At 56.2% G+C, this 22,856-nt stretch overlaps 2 protein-coding genes across 3 annotated transcripts in view; both read left to right on the forward strand.

Annotated features, from left to right (window-relative positions):
* PXN (paxillin) overlaps window positions 1-12,353 on the forward strand; it is a 47,863-nt gene extending 35,510 nt beyond the window's left edge. Inside the window, exons 2-15 of the mRNA XM_081113977.1 lie at window positions 693-919; window positions 1,199-1,314; window positions 1,739-1,875; window positions 1,957-2,158; window positions 2,943-3,078; window positions 4,487-5,395; window positions 6,332-6,607; window positions 6,827-7,132; window positions 7,694-7,795; window positions 8,019-8,189; window positions 8,304-8,477; window positions 9,020-9,101; window positions 9,217-9,365; window positions 10,289-12,353. Of these exons, the coding sequence (XP_080970103.1) occupies window positions 693-919; window positions 1,199-1,314; window positions 1,739-1,875; window positions 1,957-2,158; window positions 2,943-3,078; window positions 4,487-5,395; window positions 6,332-6,607; window positions 6,827-7,132; window positions 7,694-7,795; window positions 8,019-8,189; window positions 8,304-8,477; window positions 9,020-9,101; window positions 9,217-9,365; window positions 10,289-10,555 (3,254 nt within the window). The 3' untranslated portion in view covers window positions 10,556-12,353. The remainder of the gene's footprint in view (window positions 1-692; window positions 920-1,198; window positions 1,315-1,738; window positions 1,876-1,956; window positions 2,159-2,942; window positions 3,079-4,486; window positions 5,396-6,331; window positions 6,608-6,826; window positions 7,133-7,693; window positions 7,796-8,018; window positions 8,190-8,303; window positions 8,478-9,019; window positions 9,102-9,216; window positions 9,366-10,288) is intronic.
* A 3,758-nt stretch (window positions 12,354-16,111) lies between these two features.
* RPLP0 (ribosomal protein lateral stalk subunit P0) lies at window positions 16,112-20,000 on the forward strand. 2 transcript variants are annotated; one of them, XM_081113983.1, is made up of 8 exons: window positions 16,112-16,132; window positions 16,390-16,491; window positions 17,503-17,678; window positions 17,783-17,870; window positions 17,984-18,130; window positions 18,239-18,424; window positions 19,053-19,193; window positions 19,766-20,000. In XM_081113983.1, exons 2-8 carry the CDS (start codon window positions 16,438-16,440, stop codon window positions 19,925-19,927), a joined length of 954 nt encoding a protein of 317 aa, XP_080970109.1. In that variant the 5' UTR covers window positions 16,112-16,132; window positions 16,390-16,437; the 3' UTR covers window positions 19,928-20,000. The 2 variants fall into 2 exon arrangements, with proteins under 2 accessions (XP_080970109.1, XP_080970110.1); XM_081113984.1 differs by lacking the exon at window positions 16,112-16,132 and having other exon boundaries at window positions 16,362-16,491.
* Window positions 20,001-22,856: the final 2,856 nt, after the last annotated feature.

Genomic DNA, 22,856 nt, shown 5'->3' on the forward strand with positions numbered 1-22,856 from the left:
AATAGTGGGCCAGGCTGCTTGCCAGGCTTCTGCAGAAACAGCCTACGGAGTAGGCCTGCCATCCCCTCCACTCCAACCCCCCCCCCCGTGCCCCCCCCCCCCCCCCCCGCCAGGCTTGGCCCAGGAGGTAGGGAACACTGCACCAGTCTAGTCCCAGCCCCCACCTCCCCAACACCTCGCCCCATAGCCTGAGAGGAGCTCTCGGAGCCTGGGGTTCTGCTTCAGGAAGACAGGTTTCACCCGGGGGTCCCTCCAATGTGGGGCAGAGAACGCTTAAGCTCTTGAAGAGTAAGTGGGACCTGGCCCCGCTCGGCCCCTCCCTGTGACGTGGGGCCCCGCCCACCGTTCTCCGCCTGGCCCTGCGGAGTCAGAGCACAGAGTTCTAGGCGGGCATTGCTGACTCCCAGCCAGCCAGCTGCACAGCCTGTCCCGAGGAACAAAGGTGCCGACCCAGAGGTAGGAGAGCCGCAGGGGCAGCCCCGGGAGCCTCCCCAGCACCCCCAGTCTGGGGCTGGGCTGAGGAGGTCAGCTTTGGGAGCTGGTTCCTAGGCAGGATGGCTGAGCCGCTGTCTCCCTGACCTGAGGCGGGGCAGGTGCTCAGATCATTAACTCCTGGGGCAGGCAGGGCGGTCACTGCCAGTGGGGAGTTCCCAGGGCCCCGGCTTCTCACCTTCTCCCCGCCTTCTCCGCAGACGCCCTGCTGGAGGACTTGGAGTCCACCACCTCCCACATCTCCAAACGGCCCGTGTTCTTGTCGGAGGAGACTCCCTACTCCTACCCAACTGGAAACCACACGTACCAGGAGATTGCGGTGCCGCCCCCGGTCCCTCCACCCCCGTCCAGCGAGGCCCTCAATGGCGCCCTCCTTGACCCCTTAGACCAGTGGCAGACCAGCGCCCCCCGATTCATCCACCAGCAGGTGAGGGGGCCAGGGCGGAAGCTCCCAGAGGCTTTGGGGCTAAAGGAGTGTGTCTGGCAGCTGCCTGGGAGCCGAGGGAGGAATGGGCTCCGGGGAAGGGGAGAGGGGCTCTCCCCACCAAATGCCACGTGAGGGGGCGGTGACCAAGTGTTACTCACCTGTCTCCAGCCGGAGCGTGGAAATTCCCTGGTGAGACGGGCTGTGAGCAGCAGCCTCCTGGGGGTGACTCGGACTGTTCCTTTTCCTCCCGGGAGGCTCTGAGCATTCTCCTTCCCGCAGCCCCAGCCCCTGCCACCAGCCTACGGCTCCAGTGCCAAACCCTGCAACGCCTCCACCCCCCAGGACGGCCTGGGCCCTCCGTGCGCTCGGGCCGGTGAGGAAGAGCACGTCTACAGGTACGGCCCCAGCCCTGCTGCTCACATCCTCTCCTGCTTGGGAATCCTGGGACCGGCCAGGCCTGGAGGCAGCTGAGGCCAGGGATAAGGCCTGGCCAGGGCCCGTGAGGTTCTGTCTTGGGTCATTGGGCCAAGTCACAGAAGGCCCGAGGCCCCCAGCCAGCTCATGGTGCCTCCTGATGGCCTGGTGGCCTGATCAGGGCCATCTCCATCCTCCATACAAAGCCAGCGGCCACGTCACGTCACCCGTGTCATTGAGGAACGGGGAGGCAGGCCTTCCTCCCTCCCCTCTTCTTACCACACCCCTCCCCACTCTCAGTCCTCTGCTGTGGGAGACCTCATCCCCCGCTGCCTATTCTGGAGAATCGGGGGTGGCCAGAGCTGGGGGTGACTCTCAGTGTGATCTTCCCTTTGTCTCTCAAAGCTTCCCCAACAAGCAGAAGTCGGCTGAACCTTCACCCACCGTGATGAGCTCCTCCCTGGGCAGCAACCTTTCGGAACTGGACCGCCTGCTGCTGGAGCTGAACGCTGTGCAGCACGGCCCCTCGGGCTTCCCCGCAGGTGGGGCTGGGTCCCGGGGCAGGCCTGCCTCATCCCGAGAGTGCTCAGGGCTGAGCAGTCTTTCTCTCTCCCTCTCCCAAGATGAGGCCAACTCGAGCCCCCCGCTGCCACGGGCCCTGAGCCCTCACTATGGCGCCCCGGAGAACAGCAGCCTGCTGGCGGGCAGCGCCGGGCCCCTGGTGAAAGAGAAGGCCAAGCGGAACGGGGCCCGGGGCCTGGAGGACGTGCGGCCCAGCGTGGAGAGCCTCCTGGACGAGCTGGAGAGCTCCGTGCCCAGCCCCGTGTGAGTGCCCCAGGCTCGCTCATCAGTGCCCGTGCTCCATGCCTGCCCACTTAGCCCTGTGTCACCTGTTCCCTCCATAAGAGCCTGTGGTCTGCCAGGCCCTGCACCAGGCTCTGGGGGGATAGTGACGAGTCACACGGACACCATTCCGGCCTTCCCCGAGCCGCCGTCCATCGGAAAGGATGGACATCACGCATGCTGAGGGCCCCCATAGCTAGTGGCCATCGGCACAGGTTTTGGAGCCACACAGTGGGGTTCAGACCTTGGCTCTGCCCTTACGAAGTGTCTCAAGCCTTAGTGTCCCCATCTGTAAAATGGGATTAGGGGGTATGCATAATGGGGATAGGGCCGCCTGCCTCCATGGGGTCGGCCCAGTCATACATGTAAAGCACGTGGAGTGGTTTCTGCCTCATAGCAGGTGATGTGCATGGTGCATGCTTTAAGTGTTAGCTCTTCTCGCACATGTACACGCAGTGCTACACGGCTCGGGCTGATGTCACGGGCAAGCTTGGACTTGGGCTGGAGGACTAGAGGCGTCTTCCTGGGAACGTTGCTGCTGAGCGGCCCTCCCTTCTCCCATGTCCGCGCACCTCAGCTCTGTCCCCCTGGCAGACAGCAGCCTCCTCCCCAGAAGAGATCAGGAGCTAGTGGGCTTCCCCGGGGTTGGCGGGGTGGGGCCCCCGTGTCATCGAGCTGACATGTTGATCTCCTGAGGAGGGGAGGGCCGCGCGGGGGGAGCCTGGGGCTGGACTTGGGGCTCCCTCTGACTCGTGCCTGTCTGCAGCCCCGCCATCACTGTGAGCCATGGCGAGATGAGCAGCCCCCAGCGCGTCACCTCCAGCCAGCAGCAGACACGGATCTCGGCCTCCTCTGCCACCAGGGAGCTGGACGAGCTGATGGCTTCCCTGTCGGATTTTAAGGTGCCCGAAGCCCCTTCTTCCCTGCCCGTGTCTCCCATCCTTCTCTTTCCATACCTCAGTGTGAATAGCTGGAACTCGGCCCCTCCGTTTGGGTGCCTTGCCCTGAGCCAGGGGCCCCACAGTGCCCTGGCCTGGCCAGGGTGTGGGGGAGGGAGGGCTCAGCCAGGCGGTGGGCACTGAGCTGCCTCGCAGCCTGTGAAGGCCGAGACATTCCTTCCTCCCGGGACGAGGAGGTAAAACAAAGGGCCCTGTGTCCATGCTGCTCTTGGTGGGGGAGGGCATTCTCTGCTGGCCACGGGGGCCGTGCGAGCTGGTGCCTGAGCGGTCATTGTCCTGAAGCTCATCTCCCACGCTGGCGTCCTCAGCAGGTCCTCTTTCTTCCTGCCTCTGGCTTCTGAACCCAAGGCCTCCTTTGCCAGCCTCCCGTCCTGCCCCGCTTTCTCCACGGGCCTCTGAGTCCCTCAAGTTCTGTCTGTGGGAAACCTAATGTCGGGCACCTGGGCCAGTCCACACGCGGCACCCCTTCCTCCCCTCTGAGCGCCCCCTGCCTGCCAGGCCAGGTGTTTTATCGAACGATGCGGTGCCTCCGTGAGGCTGATATTGACCGAACTCTCCTGCAATTGCTGAGAACACTTTTCGGTTCGGGTCGAACTTTGGCGTATGACTTGGGGAATCTGAGAAGGGGAGCAAGTGGTCCATGTGCTCTTGGCCCTGATGGTGCCTCCAAACCTCCCTTCAGCTGGGATTTTTGGTGGGAGATGGGAGTGCGGCTTACAGGGGGTGGGCGAGCTACTGGCCGTTCTGAACAGCCAAAGGCAGGCGCCAGTCTGCTGGACCAGCACTGGCCTAAGGAAGCCCTGCTCCCGCGCCCTTTCGAACGGGGCTTTCTGAGCGCCAGCGTCGTGGTGCCCGCGGGAAGCTGAGCTGCTTCTGGTTGCGCGCCTAGAGCAAGGTCTCGGGGATGTAGGGAAGATGGGTTTGTCTGGGAGAAACCAAGCCGAGAATCTGGTTGGTCTCTGGTTTGGAGGCACCAGAGCAGCTGCCTGTGGCTGACTGTCCCTTGATGGTGCCTGGACTGACCTCTCTGGTCACTCTCTCCGATGGCCACCGCACTGAGCCTTCTCTCCCTCGTGCCTACTCTGATTGGGTGGCTCCCAGGCTTTGCTCAGAGGCGTGCCCTGCTGCCGGGGTTTGATGGGGCCAAGGACACGTTGCCCAGGAACACCGTGTTGGGTGTCGGGGTCTCCTGAGAGGCTCAGTCCTCATACGTCAGCTCTGCGGCCACCCCGCCAGTATAGACGGTGGCTCTCAGAGCTGAGGTCAAGCCCACCCCTTGCAGGGAGCTTCCTTCCTCACCTCTCCTGTTTCTGTCTTCTTCCCTCTGCCTTTTGTCTTTCTCCTCCTCCAGACCAGCTCCTCTGCTGTGGCCTTGAACTCCCTGGGGCTGCCGCCCAGCTCAGCTCCATCCTCACACCACATACGTCCTTCTCCTCCTTCTCCTCCTCCTCCTCCTCTTCCTCCTCCCGGGCCCTCTATACTCTTGCCACCCACTATTAAACCCTCCTCTGGAGGCCACGGTCTCACCACAGAGTCCCTCTGCCGTGAGGATGATGAGGAATGGCAGGGCCTCTTACCTCCTGTGGCCCCCAGCTGGCTTGATTTGGCTGGCCTCGGGGTGACACCTGACACCCCCAACTCAAGGTCTCCCTCTGCGGAGGGCTCTCTGGGGCCATTTGGTGCAGAGAGCCAGGCTCGAGGCTGGAGGGACGCACTAAACCTCAAGAGTGAGCTCTGCAGGGCTCCCCCAGGCCACACTCGACCCCAAGCTGGGTGTGCAGGTCCCCAGGAGCCTGGAGACCCCCAAGGGCTGTCAGCCAGCCCTGCGTACCCAGAGGAGGCCTTGGCTGCCACGTGGGAGCAACCGTGGGCTTTGGAGGCGCTCAGGCCTGAGACTCCCCACAGAGCTACGCCCAGCTTCCAGGAAGTAACGGAGCCAGCTGTCGTGGCCATAGACCGTCAGGTCATCTTCCCAGATACCTGGAATCCCACGAAGGAACGTGGACAGCTGCAGGAGGGGACCAGGCCAGAGCCCGCGGGGCCAGAGGGCAGGCGCCCGGCTCCTGTGGACCAGGAACAGTTGGGTGGAGAGATGCCTGTGCGGCGAAGCCCGATCCGGCCAACCCAGGGACCCGAGACAGCCCGGAGGCCAGTGGGCACTGCTGAAGCTGCTGCCGAGGCTGAGAGGGCACAGCCGGAGCTTCCACAGGCCATGGTCATGGACACACCCACCACCGAGAGGATTTCCACCTCTGGCCAGGCAGGCGCGAGCTTGCACGGCGGCGGGGCCTGGTCCTCGCGGCCCGAGTGGGCCGCTCTGGCTAACTGCATGCCGCCTCCCACTGCGCATGTCTGCTTGGGCAGCGCGTCCTGAGCTAGCGTGGCCTGTGACCCGACGACCAGCTCTCGCCTGGGCACTGTGGGGCCAGTGCAGCTCCCGGCCTGGGAATCACTTTGAGTGACAACCCGCTTCTTGCTTGTTTAAGGCCTTTTCCTTTCGATGAACTCCCCTGACATCCGGATGTTCATGAAATGGTTGAAAGCATGAGCTTTGGGACCAGATAGAACTGACTACAAACCCTGCCTCCAACACTCGCTACCTATGTGACCTTGGGCAACCTCCCACCAGCCTCAGTTTCTCATCTTTGAAATGGGGGTAAAGGTAGACCTTTCCCCGCAAGGTTGTCCGGAGGATTCCATGAAATAATGCCCGGAGGCACTCTGGGTGCAGCACCTGCCCTCAGTGAGCATGCATGGCTGCTGTTACTTGCTTCTTTATAGAAACAAAACAAAAAACCACTACAAACCAGTAGGTTATAATATAAACAAGAACAAAATTTGGTTAGAAGATTTGGAAGGAATGACCACAGTTTTTATTACAAATTTAAAAAAAGAAAGAAAAAGCCTTATGTCTTTTTAAGAGCCCTCACTTACATGCTCTCAAATAAATAATCCTCATAGTAATAATAACCCTCTAAGGCAGCCAGGAAAGTACGAACCCATTTCAAGGATGGAGGAGCCGAGGCCCCGGAAGTGAAGTGTCTTGCCCAAGGTCAGAGCTGAAACCTGCCTCCGCCCCACCTCAGCTCTTTGGCCGTTTTGTTGAGCCCTCCCTTGCCCGGGCACCTGAGTGTGGACTGAGCAGCTTTGGCAGAGCCCAGAGTGGGGCTGTGACAGCTTCCCCCTCCCCCCTCAGATCCGCTCCGTGATCAGGAGGAGCCGGGAGACAGCCCACGCGCACCCCATGTCCCGGGAGCCCTCCCCTCGCCGCCGGCTGGACCCCGCCACCATGAGCAGGACCCCATCCCAGGAGCGGCTCATCGCAGAGCTGCAGGGGCGGCTGGGCATCCAGCCGGAGGCGGAGGGGGCGGCGGGGGTGGCGGGGGCCTCCACCGAGGACTGGATGACGGAGGGCGTCGTCATCACTGTGCAGCCTCGAGGGAGGCGGGCTGAGGGGCAGCTGGTAGAGAAGGTAGCAGGGAGATGCCCAGGGCTCGGCCAGGACCAGGGCTGCGGGCATCCTGGCCAGAGGGGAGCTTGGTGTGTGGGGGTCCTGCATCCTGTGGCCCTGGAGAGACGGGGCAGAGTGGGAAGGCCCGGGGAGCTGGGGACCTGGCTTCTCGGTGCCCTTGCTGGCTGAGCTGGTGCTTCCTCGCCTTCCTCATCGCTCTCCTTCCTTTCTTCTCCCCAGGTGGTTTTCCCTCCCGGCTCTCCCGTCCCCCTGAGAAGAACCTTCTCTGTTCTGCCTTCTCCTCCTGCCCCTTTCCTCCAGCATCACAGAGAGGCCGCGGCCAGCAGCCCTTCTCCCCCGCCCAGCCTGCCTGCCCCCGCCACCCTGGGGCCCTCAGCTCTTCCCTGTGGGTCCCCTGGGGCTCAGAGTGCTGGGGCAGGGCCGCAGGAGGATGTGCAGGGGCCCACCTCGCCCCTTCCTGCACCCCCCACCGTGAGGTCCGTGGGCTGCCAGACCGACGAGGACCCGATGTTCCCCCCGATGCAGGCAGGCCCTGGGCCCCGGCATGAGCCCTACCTGTCCCCCTACACACACACACACACCTGGTCTCTGTCCATAAGCCCAGCAGGACCGCGTCCTTCCTGGAGACCTGGCCTTGACCCTGGACCTCATTTAACCTGACGTCCACACTCCCGCCCCAGATGTCAGCTGTCCTCTTGCCTGCCTGTGGGCTCCCTTCTGCCTGCCCCTCCCACTGCCCCTCCATTCTGTCCCAGCTCCACCGAGAAAGCCAGGCCCAGAGGAGACCCCAGCCCGTCCCTCCCCTGCAGCCCAGGCCCAGCACGTGGGAAGCCTCTGCTCTCAGGCCTCAGGCCCCTCCCTCCCGGGACCCTGCCTGTGGTTGGCTCACCTTCCCTTCTCTCTCCTCGCCCTGGGACGCTCTAGACTTTCTGTAGACCTTTCCTCCTGATGTTGGTACTGCCAGTGGAGAGAAAAGCCTCTCACCCTAAATTCCCTTTGTGAAATGGTCCAACAACAGGGTCTCTTTTTGTTTCTTCCTTAATTAAAACTATTTTTTTCTTACCCTCGTTTTCTCCCCTATTTAAGATCCAGGGCCTGGAACAAAGAGCAGATGGAGAGCTGTGCTGGGCGGCTGGCTGGCCTCCGAGTGGCAGGCAGAGCAGCCCCGAAGGGCAGGACGAGGGAGGGGTCAGTGCCAAGGCTGGGCTCAGGTCCTGCGTGCCGTGTTTCCCGTGTTTCCCGGGTCAGGCCAGTGCGGTGCCAGGCGTCCTGACACCAGGAATTCTTGCGATGTCACTCCCACCTGAAGGGCTCGTGAGGCCCCTGGAGGAGGTTGCACTTCTTGCCTCCATCGGCCCATGTTCAGGAGGGAGAAAAGCCCCAACCCTGACCTGCCCCTCTCTCTCCACAGTTCATGGCCCAGGGGAAGACAGGGAGCAGCTCTCCCCCCGGGGAGCCCCCAAAGCCCGGGAGCCAGCTGGACAGCATGCTGGGGAGCCTGCAGTCCGACCTGAACAAACTGGGGGTTGCCACAGTCGCCAAGGGAGTCTGCGGGGCCTGCAAGAAGCCCATCGCCGGGCAGGTGATGAGAGGTGGGGGGTGGGGAGAGCGGTAGGTGGGCACGGGGACCTGGCTCCTCAGAAGGGGGCTCCGTGGCAGGCCAGGGCCTTGAGCCACAGCCTGCCTCCCTCCTCAGGTGGTGACGGCCATGGGGAGGACGTGGCACCCCGAGCACTTCGTCTGCACCCACTGCCAGGAGGAGATCGGGTCCCGGAACTTCTTTGAGCGGGACGGGCAGCCCTACTGTGAAAAGGACTACCACACCCTCTTCTCCCCGCGCTGCCACTACTGCAACGGCCCCATCCTGGATGTGAGTTCCGGGCACAGCGGGAGGGCAGCGCTGGCTCATTCAGCTTCACGTCACCCTCCGAGGGGCAGGGGGTGCCCTCGGAGGCTCAGAGGTTCTGTCACAGGCCCAAGCTCACAGCTGGGATTCAGACCCAGGCCTGATGCACTGGCACCGTCCTAGTGCCCGCGGCCTCCCACCTCCACCCCAGAACCCTCTGCGGAGACGCCGAGGTGAGGCGTGAGGTGCCGGCTCCCTCTCCCACCGTGTGACATTAGGGAAACGCCTGGCCTCTGAGCCCAAGTCCCTTCCTAGGAAATGGGAGTCATGGTCACAGTAGAGTCTGTGACCTCAACCGCACTGAGGATCCAAGGAGAGGGCTGGCATGTCACCTCCTTCAGGGCATCAGAATCCTCGTGGTGCCCAGAGCAGTGAGGGGAGACCCCGTCCTGGCAGCCTCTGCGCTGCCCTTGGCCGGGGCTGGGCCGGATGGGAAGGACAGCTCTCGGCGGGGGGATCTGTCCTGTGGGCGCAGCTTGGCTCTGACCCCGCACTCGCTTTCACAGAAAGTGGTGACAGCCCTCGACCGGACGTGGCACCCCGAGCACTTCTTCTGTGCCCAGTGCGGCGCCTTCTTCGGTCCTGAAGGTAGACAGCAGGCTCACTGGCTGCCCCGGGAGCGTCGGGGAGGGGGCTTTGCTGGTGTTGGTCAGGGCTCCACCTCTGGAGGCCCTCACTCTGCCCCACAAAACCCGCCCCTCAGGGTTCCACGAGAAAGATGGCAAAGCCTATTGCCGGAAGGATTACTTCGACATGTTCGCGCCCAAGTGTGGCGGCTGCGCCCGGGCCATCCTGGAGAACTACATCTCGGCCCTCAACACCCTCTGGCACCCCGAGTGCTTCGTGTGCCGGGTAAGGAGCCCCCTGCGCCCGCTTCTGCGGGGCACCGACCTGGCCAGCGTGGCTCGGTGGTTGAGCGTTGACCTGTGAACCAGGAGGTCACGGTTCAGTTCCTGGTCAGGGCACAGGCCCAGGCTGTGGGCTCAGTCCCCAGTAGGGGGCGTGCAGGAGGCAGCGATCAGTGATTCTCTCTCATCATTGATGTTTCTGTCTCTCTCCCTCTCCCTTCCTCTTTGAAATCAAAAATATATTTAAAAGGGGGGGGGGTGGGTACTGGGCAGCCAGGAGAGAAGGGCCTCCCTCACTGCGCTCTCTGAATCCAGCTTGGAGGCTTTGTTCGCGGTTATTAATGGGGTGAGCAGGCAGGGGGACACTTCAAGCCCAGGGTCCTGGGCCAGGGCTTGTCCTGAGGTGGGAGAAACCAGGAGCAAGCGCATGTGTCTCCAGCCTCGTCCTGTGTGGCGGCCCCTCCCGTTCAGAAGGATTCAATGGGAGAACGCAAGCTTTTCGCAGCTCCAAGGAACTGGCCATTGGTTTTTAAGCTGCAATCTGGGCGGGGAGCCCATACCTGTTACTGGGGATCAGCAAGGGCCCTCCGACCAAGTAAGTTTGGGAAACATTGTTCATTTCAGCGCCAGGGTTTCGGGGCACACAGTACAGCCTCCTGGGTAGGTGCCCAGGCGTCAGACCTATGTTTAACTCCAGGCTGTGCCACTTCGTAGCGGCATGACCTCGGGCAAGTCACTTCCTCTCACGCCTCATTCCCGTCTGTTGGGAATTCAGTGGCTTTCGCACAGCACTTGGCACGTAGGAAATGCTCGGCCAGTGGGAGTGTGGTGACCCCGACTGCCTCCTGCCCATCGTCCCTGGAGCGGCCTCAGCCCCCTGCCCCAGCTGGGCCCCCTTTCCTCCGCCTCACCCCCTCTTCCCGGCAGGAGTGCTTCACGCCGTTCATCAACGGCAGCTTCTTCGAGCACGACGGGCAGCCCTACTGCGAGGTGCACTACCACGAGCGGCGCGGCTCGCTCTGCTCCGGCTGCCAGAAGCCCATCACCGGCCGCTGCATCACCGCCATGGCCAAGAAGTTCCACCCCGAGCACTTCGTCTGTGCCTTCTGCCTCAAGCAGCTCAACAAGGGCACCTTCAAGGAGCAGAACGACAAGCCTTACTGTCAGAACTGCTTCCTCAAGCTCTTCTGCTAGGGCCCTCGTCCCTCCAGCTGCCCTGTCCCCTGGCCCAGCCTCCCCCACCGCTACTGTGACCCAGAGGCCTCGCCCAGGGCTGCAGGGCCAAGCCCGACTGAAACTGGAACCCGTGCCCTGGCTGTGCAGGGTGGCAAGAGGGCTCAAAGGGTGCCCCCTGCTTTTCATCCTCTGCCAGGGCCTCTGGGCCTCCCCCTCCTCCTGCAGCTGTCCCCAGGCTGCCAGCTCCTCGTCCTCCCCGGAGGGGGGCTGGGGTCCCCGCCCCACGAACCCGCCTGGCCTGGCCAGCACCCCACACTGGAGCCATCTCTTACTCATTTCGGCAGTGGAGCAGGGGGCGGGCAGGCAGGGTCAGATGGGGTCTCTTTTTATCTTTATTTCCGTCCGACCAAATTATCCTTGTTCTGAGAATCCTGGGGGACACCACTCCCTCCAGACAATGCCAGCATCAATCCACCCGAGGGCCGAAGTGCCCAGGGGCCACGGAAGGTTCCTGGTGCTCCTCCTGCCCTTCCAGTCTCCCCAGGCCGGGGCAACTGCCCTGCCCATCTCTGCTCTGATTCTACTGAGACAGACTCTCCAGCAATAATGTTTATAGTCACTTCCTCCGTCTCGGACGGTGGGAGGGGGGCATTTCACCTCGAGCCTGGACACTGTGCCGACTTTGATAGATTTCTACACTGAGGTTTGAATTCCTATCATCGGAGTTGCTTTTACTTCTCTATACACAATGATTTTGAAGAGATTTTAAAGACATCCCCTTTTGTACTCTCCTCCTTGTCCACCGCCACCGGTCCTGTGGGGCAGTGGCTGTGGGACAGGGTTCGCTTTGTACTGAGGGCTTGGGGTGGGGAAGCCATTTGTATTTTATTTTTTCTTAGCATAAGCAGGTGAAGTGGGAGCAGCTCTGAGACTCCCCTTCTTTCCTTCACTGCTCCCAGGACTGTTTTATAAACTGCTGTATTTTGAAATCCCTTCCTTACTACCCAGGCCAGCAAGCTCTTAACTGAAATGGCCTAAGGGTGTCTTGCCCTTTGGGCCTAGGATTCTGAACCTCATCCGTCCTGTTCCCTAATGAGGAGAAGGGGAAAGGATGCTTTGGGGGTGCTGTTTCCTGTCTAAGCCATTAGGAGCATCCGCTCCCCTGTGAACTCTTTGGCACCCAAGAGAACCCCCTGAACTCTCGCCTCCTCACTGCTTCTCTGGGCTCCTCCTGCCTCCTCAGGAAAGTTGGGATCTGGTTTTGACCGTTGGTCTTGTTGATTCCACTGGGCGCATCACTTCCCCAATTCCCTGCCCTCCTTGGAAACGAGGGCTGGGGGAAGGCTCGGGTTGCTGCAAGGCAGTCTGGACGGAGGGACGGATCCGCTGAAGCCATGGAAAGGCCCCAGAGCTTTGCTTTCTCCCCCAAGGATGAAACAGGAGCAGGCAGGCCCGGGTTCCTGGCCAGCAGAGGGGGGCCCCAGTGGGGTCTACAGGGGGTAAGATCCTAGCAGAGGCTCAGTGCGCTGGGGTTTCAGATGAGGGTCCCTCCTTCAAAGCAGGGCTGGGAGCAGCCAGGTCTGGGCAGGTCAAAGGTCTGACGTCTCCACTTCCACACATAGGCCTTATGCTCTGTTTACAGTGACCCGCCCTAGACCCCACTCCTAGAGGGAAGGGTTTCTGGGGTCCACCCTCTGGGTCAATGGTTCTTTGATGAATTGATTTTAATTTTTTCTCTGTAAACTTTTAACCTGGCTTTTCCTCATTTCAATTCCTGTGATTTATGCCAATAAAGTTTGCCATTATTTTGATCTGTGCTGGTGCGTTTTCTTTGTGGTCTGAGATAACAACTTAGTCCCAGAAGAGAGACAAAACCCTCCTAGACTCACAAGCACCACAGTTTGAGGATAGATCATCCAAGTTCCCTTACGTGAGGCAAAAAGCCCTGGGATGGGGCCCTTGCCCCACAGGACTCTGGTCCGTGAGCACTGGTCCTCCTGGCTTCCCATGTGAGCTTTGTTGGCCAGCGCAGGCTGGGGAGCAGCCTTATTGGGCCCTGCCTAGGTCAGGGCCTGCACTAAATTTTGTCCTGGATTCCCCACGGGAATCGTGGGCCTGTGGCTGGTTTTACACTCATTTGCAGATGGGGAAAGAGGTTCAGGGAGGAGAACCGACATGCAGAAGGAAACCTGAGTGCAGACAGGGTGTATGAACTCAAGGCTTGCCTCTGCCAGTGTTCCTGCACTGACCAACCCCCCCCCCACCCCCCCCATGTACTGGCACAACACTTGGGGTGTCAACTGAAGGGGGCGGACTGATAGTTGGCGATTGGTCTCTACTTCCCCCTGGTGGTCATGATCCTATTTGCAGGCTTCCTCACTTTTGTCAGCCAGAACTTCAGTCCTGCTCCCGACCCCAGTTCTCCCCACGCCCTACACCCCTCTTCCGGCCTCAGTTCCCCTTTGTTTGGAATGGCCCTCCAAAGCCGCATGTTGAATTCTAGTCTGAACCCTGCCCATTTCACAGTGAGCTCAGAAGTGAAAATTACCTTCAACCCTCACCCAAAGATCATTACTTGGTTTATCCTTCCCACTCATGTTTATTTTACTTACAGAAATGGATATGGTGCACTTCCTTGTAATTTGCTTCCTCACTCAAGTGTACTCTGTATTTCCCCATGTCAATAAATATAGATCTGCATCATTTTTTAATGGTTTCATGGTATTCCATTATATTGATGTTCTACAATTAGAAATATTTATGTCATCAGAGCCAGGATGTCCTTGGGAAGGTAACTGTATGTATATCCTTGGGAAAGTGTGTTTAGGGGGAGACTCTCAGGGTTTGGAAGGAACTACAGCATGGTGAGGCCCATGGGCTATGAACTTTCTGTAGATTTCAGTTCTGACGCCATCATTAACTGGCTGAGGGACTTGGGGAAAATATTTAACCTCTGAATTTTCTCATCGATAAAACGGAAATACTAAGACGGTGTTGATATCATTGCAAATGTCAACAGCGCTAATGTGCGCAAAGTACTCGGCACAACGCTGAGCAGGCAGCAGTCATGCCTTGTCATGACACAGCAATACCTTGTTATGACACAGCGACCTTAGCAGTAGTCAACTCCAGCATTTCTCTAAACTGGCTCATCATCAGAGGCACTAGGAGGCTTTAAAACAAAATAGAGAGGTTTCTAACGTGGTCAAGTGCAAAGGGTAAAGGTAGGGAGAAACACCTCTTCTGCTGTAGGATCTAAGCTCATTCATTAAAAAACAATCGAGAGTACATTAAGTGTTGAATGAATGGATAATAAAAGAAACTAGCATTTGTAGTAAATTCCTCCTGCATTCCAGGAACTGTGTTAAGTCTTCACAAATAGCTCAGGTAATCCTCATAACAAATCTAGAATGTGGATACTCTTACCCCATTTTACAGGTAAGGAATGAGAAACAGTGTCAACAAGGTGAAATCATTTCCAAGAACAAGAAGATCAGGTCATCTGACTGCAAACCCTGCATTCATACGTTCAACAAATACTATTTATGACCCGGGCTGGTGCAGCTCAGTTGGTGGGGTACTGTCCTGTGCACTGAGAGGCCACTGAACGATTTCTGGTCAGGGCACATGCCCGGGTTGCCGCTCCATTTCTGGTAAGGAGTGTGCAGGAGGCAGCTGACACATGTTTCTCTTTCATCGATGCTTCTATCTCCCTCGAAGTTCCTTTCTCCCTAAAATCAATAAAAACATATTAAAAAAACAAATATTTATGATATGCCTACTATGTGCTAGGCACAAAGCAAAAATTTCTGCCTTGCAGAGCTTGCATTCTTGCAGGGAGAGACAGACAAATAACTATGTATATAAAAGTCTAATATGCAGTGTGTCCCCTCAGGAGTTCAACTGGGAGACCGGGAGTTCAATTGCTCGCTATGACATGCGGTGATCACCAGGGGGCAGCGCTGAATGAAGGAAGGCCCCGGCCAGCAGCCCAAGGCCCTGATTGGCTCTGATCGCTGGCCAGGCCTAGGGAACCCTACCTGTGCATGAATTTCATGCACCAGGCCTCTAGTGTAATAAGTAAACTACATAATGTGTTACAAAGTGTAAGTGCTACCAAAAAAAAACCAAAAAAAAAAAAACCAGTAAGGGGGAAGTGGGAGTGATTATTTAAAAATATTTTTTTTGGTAGTAATTTTTAAAAAAGCAAATCAGAGTAGGCCTGTTTTAGCAGGTGATATTTGAGCCAAACTGTGATGGAGGTGTCACACATATATATGGATATAGGCAAGGAGCCTTCCAGGAAGAGGGAACAATTGGTGTAAGAGCCCTCAAGGGGCACATCGTCTGGCTGAAGGGAATGAGTCAGTAGTAAAATAGGAGACACAATTATAGGAGTAGAGGTGGAGAGCGGATGATATAGGGTAAGCATGTCAAACTCAAAGGCTAACACGGGCCAAATAAACAAGGTTTAAGTTTATGTGGCTGCAAAAAAACAAAAGTTTCAATTTTCATAGAAACATAGGTTTATTTCGCTAGAGACATGCTGAATAAAAGGGCTGAAATAAATGAGTAACCATTAACATAAAATAATAGAACATTTTAATAAATATTTTTTCTTGAACATTAACTTACCGGACACTGAATAACTGCACAAATTAATAAGCGTTAACGCAGATAAACCTATTTTTCTTGTTCTCCGAAAGCAAAATGTTTCCTGTTGCACACACCAAACAAGTCAGTCCAAGACTAATGAGATGGCCATCGGCTGCTAAAATATTCGCTGCTAGTATTAGTGGACAGAAATGGTGTGCCTGCATGAAATGAATGCAACACGATGATAGTAATCAGTCATTAGTGAACGTTGTAGTTCGTTATTAATAATTAAGTATAACAGGATATTAAGTTATGAAATTTTTATTAAAACGTTTCTTACATACCGTTATATTGGCTGGACTGCAAAAATACTCGTTGTGGGCCGCAAACCGCCCGCGGGTTGCGAGTTTGGCATGCTTGATGTAGGGTCTTGTAGGCCAGTTAAGTTTTAATCTTTTTACTCTGTGGGAAATGGGAAGCCTTTGAAGAATTTTGAACCGATGAGGAAATGACCCGACAGTTCTATTTACTTATTTTTTCATCCGACTGCTTTAAGTGATCCCTCTGTTTGGTAGGGGAAGGACACACTATAGAGGGGACAGGGACCATTCTGTTTCTAAGGCCTGTGCAACGTCATCCTCTAGTTTGCGACCTGCCAGGGGGCGGGGAAACGGGACCGGACCGGAGCGGACCGAGCCCACAGATCCAAGCGCCTGCACAAAGCAGCTCCAGCCCAGCAGAGGGAAGCAGCTCGCAGAGAGCGCCTGCAACCCCAGGCAGCGCTTCCTTAACTTCCTATTTGAAGACGGCTTCCGGTAGGCTGGAGTGGCAGCTGTGCTATCCAATGGCTGCCTGCGTTCCTTCTGCTTCGCCAGACAGGCGTCGGCGCCAGCCAATAGGTGGGGGTGCTGTCTAAGGCTTCTGATTGGCTGCTGCGTTTCCTTATAAAAGGGGCGCGCCGGCGCACGGCCTTCCTCTCGCCAGGCGTCCTCGTGGGAGGTTCGTGTGGCTGCCGAGTGGCGCCGGGGACTGGCGGCGGGAAGGATGGGCGTCTCTGCGGGGCAGCTGGGAGGCCGCGGGGTCCAGGCTCATGCGGCCGGGGCTGCGGCCGAGGCTCGCGCTCTGCCCGCGGTGGCCGCGCAGCCAGGCCAGGCCGGCGGGCTCCGCGCGCCGCCTGCTCCGTCCGTAGATAGGCCTCGGGTTTGAGGCCGGCGGGCGGTGGGCGCGGGATGCTTGAGCCTCCTCTCTCCCCCCAGTGACATCGTCTTTAAACCCTGCGTGGCAATCCCTGACGCACCGCCGCGATGCCCAGGGAAGACAGGGCGACCTGGAAGTCCAACTACTTCCTGAAGATCATCGTAAGTGCGGGGTGGGTCGCGGCCGCCATCGTGCTCCTCGGCCACGGGCTACGGGAGCCGTCAGCTCCCAGGTGCCGGGCTGCTGAATCGGGCCATTTTAGGCGAATCTCACTGATCCTTTCAGGATTTCCAAAGGTCTGCGTGCCACCCCCACCTGTTGCAGATACACAGGCTCGGGCAGCTACTGGCTCCCAAGAGCTAAGTGGCGTTAATTCACTACCAGGTCTGCCTGGCACTCAGACCGCGCTCATCATACTCGCACTTCTCTGCTCCCATCTTTGGGAAGGCGAGAGGCAGTGAGTGACTCACAAAAAGTCAAGTTGGTGCACATTCAGGTCCTGCCAGTCAAGAAACCCAGTGTCTGAATGAACGCTCCCTTTACGAAGGCCTTGGAGGGGGTCCTCCCTGCTTAACAGGATGGTACAATAATCCCACACCCACAACCTAGATTTTACAAGTAGGGTTTTGTTGTATTTGCTTTCTGCTGTGTTTTGAGCGCTGTAAATGCAGCCTTATGTGGAATGTTTTTTGCTGTTAAGTCATTTTAGTGAGTCAGAAACATATCTCATAATTGGGAAATGTTAGAAAATGAGAGCTAAAATTAAAATTTTTCTGATTGAATGTACCAACCCAGTTTTTACTATCCATACTCAGCAAGCAAATCTTTGACAAATCTGTCTGTGTTACGACCCAGGTGGCTCCTGGGGGAGGAGTTGGCCCAATGTGAGGCACTTCAAACGCATAGAAGAAAGGGAGAGGGATGGAAACCAGCCATTGTGGGGTTGGTTTCTCCTGATTTTAAAAAATTTTTGTTTATCGATCGATATTTAGAGAAGCATCAGTTTGCTCTTCTACTTGTTGATGCATTCATTGGTTGATTCTTGTATGTGCCCTGACTGGGAATTGAACCCGCAACCCTGGCATATCGGGACAATGATCTATCTCCTGATGTTTTCCGCACCCCTTCTTTCCTCCTGTTAAACTTGGCTTGTTTTTGCCTGTTTGTTGTAGCAACTTCTGGATGATTATCCAAAATGCTTCATCGTGGGCGCAGACAATGTGGGCTCCAAGCAGATGCAGCAGATCCGCATGTCCCTCCGCGGGAAGGCGGTGGTGCTGATGGGCAAGAACACCATGATGCGCAAGGCCATCCGAGGACACCTGGAGAACAACCCGGCTCTGGAGAAGTCAGTCAGTTCTCTGGGCATCTTTGTCTGTCCTCTGTGCCCTTCTCCCCTTTCCTGGAGAAGAATGGTGCTGACAGGTGACCACGCCGACCTTCTCTTTGCAGACTGCTGCCTCACATCCGGGGGAATGTGGGCTTTGTGTTCACCAAGGAGGACCTCACTGAGATCCGGGACATGCTGCTGGCCAATAAGGTAAGAGGAGAGTCAGGTTGGCTCAAGAGACCTCATCAGTTTTGGTTCCTTAAAAGCCAAATTCTCCGGTTGTATCTGTGGAGGGAGAACTCACATTTCTTATTTTTGTTCAGGTGCCAGCTGCTGCCCGTGCTGGTGCCATTGCCCCGTGTGAAGTCACTGTGCCAGCCCAGAATACTGGTCTCGGGCCAGAGAAGACCTCCTTCTTCCAGGCTCTGGGCATCACCACTAAAATCTCCAGGGGCACCATTGAAATCCTGGTGAGTGGACCTGGCTTGCCAGTACTAGCCAGGCTAGTAGTGGAGGCCCCCTTGGTGGCTGTCAACCTGCTGAATGTTCAGGTGTTAACTTGTTACCTTGTCCTACAGAGTGACGTACAGCTGATTAAGACTGGAGACAAAGTGGGAGCCAGCGAAGCCACACTGCTGAACATGCTCAACATCTCCCCCTTCTCCTTCGGGCTGATCATCCAGCAGGTGTTTGACAATGGCAGCATCTACAACCCGGAAGTGCTTGACATCACAGAGGAAACTCTGCATTCCCGCTTCCTGGAGGTACATGTTGCCCTTTCCAGGCTCTTACATTAACGGCGGAGGGAGTATGCCTGGCTTCAGACTGAATCCTGGCCACTCCTTTGAAACCAAGTGTGTAACCAAGGACAGTTTAATGTCTGGCCTCAGTTTCCTCATCTGTGAAATGGCAGTAATGATACGATATAAGATTGTTGAGAATGAATGAATTAGTGAGTATAAAGCCTTAGAACAGTGCTGGGTAAATAGGGCTATTCTAGGGCTTGGAATAACACGTGATTCACTCTAACTATTTTTTGTAAGTCTCACCTAGGGGATGCAAAGTTCTCATCTGGCATTATTTAAACATTTTTCTCTCATGAAACTCAATAGTTATGTTAATAGTTTATATTTTTTACAAAATAGTGGCTTTTGTAGTAATCATCATCATGATGGTATAGTAATACCAATGATGGGAATAAGGATAAAAAGCATTTATGAGTTACTGGGTGTGAATTGCCCTGCCAGAAGCATTTGGTGTGAAGTATCCCTGTGTGAGACTAAGGTGCTAGTCCAGCAAGTCAACCTGCCATTGAGCTTTGCTTGGACTTCACTATCTTCTCTTTTCTCTAAGAGATCTCACCTAAAATGTAATTTTCCTTTCCATCCACAGGGTGTCCGCAATGTTGCCAGCGTATGCCTTCACATTGGTTACCCAACTGTTGCATCAGTACCCCATTCTATCATCAATGGGTACAAGCGAGTTCTGGCTTTGTCTGTGGAGACTGATTACACCTTCCCACTTGCTGAAAAGGTAAAAGAACCTACTGGGACCATGTGGGTCTGACAGCAGGGGGATAACTGGCAGCCTGCTGAGTGATTGCTTTTATGATATTTTAGTAGCAAGATAATGTTTTTAGATATATTTTTGATTTCAGAGAGGGTGAGAAAGATAGAAACATTAGTGATGAGAGAGAATCATTGATCGGCTGCCTCCTGCATGCCCCCAACTGGGGATCGAGCCTGCAACCTGGGCATGTGCCCTTGACCGGAATCGAACCCAGGACCCTTCAGTCCGCAGGCCGATGCTCTAGCCACTGAGCCAAACCGGCCAGGGTGCAGATAACATTTTTTGAATGTATACTTGAGAGATGGGGGCATGGGCTGTGTGTCCTTGACTTTAGAAATGACAAGAGACACTAGATCCTAAGGGGGTAGTTAATGGGTAAGAGCTGGGCTTAAGCTCACCAGGTCGTGCCCGAGCTGTCATCCTGTCTGGTCACTTTCAGGGGAGGCTTGGAAATTTGTTGTTCCTTAATCTAGAGCTCTACAAAGGCTGACAGGTTGTGGATGACCACTTTCACTGAACTTTTCCCCTTGTTTCAGGTCAAGGCCTTCTTGGCTGATCCATCTGCTTTTGTGGCCGCTGCCCCTGTGGCCGCTGCCACCACTGCTGCTCCCGCTGCTGCTGCAGCCCCAGCCAAGGTTGAAGCAAAGGAAGAGTCGGAGGAGTCGGACGAGGATATGGGATTTGGTCTCTTTGATTAATTACCAAAAAGCCACCAGCTCAGCCAATTCTATTTGAGAAACAAGGAAATAAAGCTTACTTATCTTAAAAGTCTCTGGACTCTTCGTTTTGTGTGTTTTGAGGTTTCTAGTATTGTATACTAGAAGCTAAAACCATACAGCTTTATTGGAGTTGACATCCGGGAATGCTCTATAAATGAAGTGCTGGTCTCCTCACATCCAATACTTTTCAGGTCCAGCCAACTTTAACTATTTGTTTTTCTTTTAATAACATTTATTGGGACGTTATTATATTAGAATTATTACCATGGCCATGGGCTACTAGTCTGGGTTCCTCTTAAGATTTTTCTTTTAATATTTCTATTGATTTCAGAGAGGGCGAAACATCAGTGTTACAGAATCATTGATCAGCTGCCTCCTGCACGCCCCACACTGGGGATGGAGCCCTGGCATGTGCCCTGACCAGGAATCGAACTGTGATCTGGTTCATAGGTTGACCCTCAACCACAAGCCACACTGGCTGGGCTCTAAGATTCTTCAAGTAGGTTTAACGTCAGGCACTCAAAGAGTTGCAGGTTTTTTCAAACTGGTGATTATTTTAAAGATAAAAACGTGCTGCTTGTTGAAAGGGTAGGTGTGAGTCTGACCATTGCTTGTGAGAGGGCCAATACCAGCTGTGCAGCCCCGTTCTCTCCAGTTGGCAGATGAGCGGCCGAGTAAAGGGCGACTCTCAGAACCTGAGGCCCCAGCCTCCCGCCTGCAGCCTCGGCTCCAGTGCCCAGCCCGGGGCCTTCATTTCCCCTCCGGCAGCGGCTCGGCTCCGGAATCCTCCCCTGGCCGCCACAGCCACCTTTGTTCTCTAACCCTGATCGGTCCACCAGGGCTACAGCGGACAGGACCCCGGTTTCCGGTCTCCCTTTTACCTAGTTCAGTTCCTGCCATGCAGGAAACACGTTTCTCTAAAGAAGACCTGCGGGTCAAGTGGGTGGGAGGCTGTCGGGCGGTCTCACGAGTTACAAAGCCCCTGGTCCCCGAGGCCAGGCCGACAAGGGCGCCGGGAGGACCCTCGGTCATCGGCCATCGGTGGCGGGCCCTCCGCCGCCTGACTTCCGAGCCCGGGCGGTGCAGCAGCGACGAACGCCCGGCCTCGCCCTGCCGCGTGGGCCCGCGCCGTGACCCGGAAGCGCTCCGGAAGCAGTTCCGGGGTCAGCGCCGGGAGGATGGCGGCGGACACGCAGGTGAGGCGGGTGTCTGCGGGGCCAACGCGGCCAGCGACTGGGCGTGGACGGCGGCCCCCGGGCGGGACCGCTCGTGTCGCCGGTCCAGGGGCCCCGGGGGCGGCGGCAGCGGAGGGCGCGGCCCAGGGGCCCCCTCGGTCCGGCTTCTCACGGCTCCGGGTCGGCCCGGCCCCCGGCCCGGGCGGCGCAGACTGAACCCGGACTCGAGGAGTCAAGGGCTCCGGCCCGGGTTTCGGCAGCTGGACCCGGGCGGGCCCTCCGAGCCCTCCCCGACCCTGACGTAGCAGAAGTTCACCTCTGGGAGACTCGACTCCATTTCCCCGAAGCCCCCCCGAGCCCGGCCGGGGCCAGCTGTGCTAAGCTTACCGTTCAGCGGATGTTTCTGGGGCGCCTACTGGGTGCAGGGGCGCACAGCAGGGTTTCTGCGTTCAGACCGGCTGAGTTTGGAGCCCCAGCTCGTCGATTTCTATGAGACGCTCGGCAAGTGACTGAACCCCACCAAGTCTGTCTTTCCATCTATCAAATGCGGTTAAAAATAATACCGATCGACACCCGGCCTATACGATAGGGTGTCGTGAGGACGCGGTGAGATGAAGCAGAGCTCCTTATGTGTTGGTTTTTACTAGGTTGAGGGTTAGATTAAAAAATTACCGAGGAAGAGCCCTGTCACCCGTGAGTGTTGTCAGCGGTGGCTGCCTTGTAGTCCAGGGAAGGACTTGGGAAAACGCTTTCATTCCGCCCCAGCCTCGTTTGTAGTTGTGTTTTCAAGTAAAAAGGCAATAAAGAAGCAGGTATCTAAGGGACAGCTTGGCCCACTCGGGTCTCCAGGGTGAGGACATTAATCGATGATATGGTGGCCACTTAACCTAAACATTCAGGAGATGCTTGGGAGTCTCCTGTGCAAGGGGCAGGTACTTCGTTTCAAGGTGAAATATTTTGAAAGCTTCTGAGTCTTGGGTATTTTTAAAGGGGTTTCTCAACCTGTGGGTCGCGACCCCTTTGGTGGCCGAACGACCCTTTCACAGGGGTCGCCTAAGACCATCCTGCATATCAGATATTTACATGACGATTCATAACAGTAGCAACATGACAGTTATGAAGTAGCAACGAAAATAATTTTATGGTTGGGTCACCACATGAGGAACTGTATTTAAAGGGCCAGAAGGTTGAGAACCACTGGGTTAGAGAAACACATGCTGAATGTTTAACATTCTCGAAAGTGCAAAAAACCCCCACTAGAGCTGTATTGTTCACGTGGCTAATTAATTGCCAAGTAGTTACTTGAGTTAGTTAAAATTAAAAATAAGGTCTTTAGTTGTACTAGCACATTTCAGTGCATGGGTAGCCACGTGTGGCTAGTGGCTACTGCATTGGACAGTGCAAAAGACCATGGCCATCATCACAGAAGGTTCTAGTGGACAGTGCTACTCAGAGAAGCTATGACCTTGAAAGCTCTTTGCCTCTGATCTCACCAGCCAGTGACTTTTTGAAGGATCTTAGTGTGCCTGCCCCAGGTTTGTTCTGACAGGGTCTCAAGTGAGTAACAAGGCAGACCGAGGTGAGGTGAGAAAGCGCAATTATGAACTTGAGGGTTAATTTAAAAAGCTGTGCAGGATAGTAAAAAGCTTGTTAAACGGAAGTTAATACTGTTTACATATACTGTTAGCGTTGACTACTGAGCTAGCCCATATTATGAAACTGAGAAATTGTAT

Source organism: Myotis nattereri, assembly GCF_964212035.1.
Source record: "Myotis nattereri genome assembly, chromosome: 19".
In the NCBI taxonomy this organism is placed as follows: domain Eukaryota; kingdom Metazoa; phylum Chordata; class Mammalia; order Chiroptera; family Vespertilionidae; genus Myotis; species Myotis nattereri.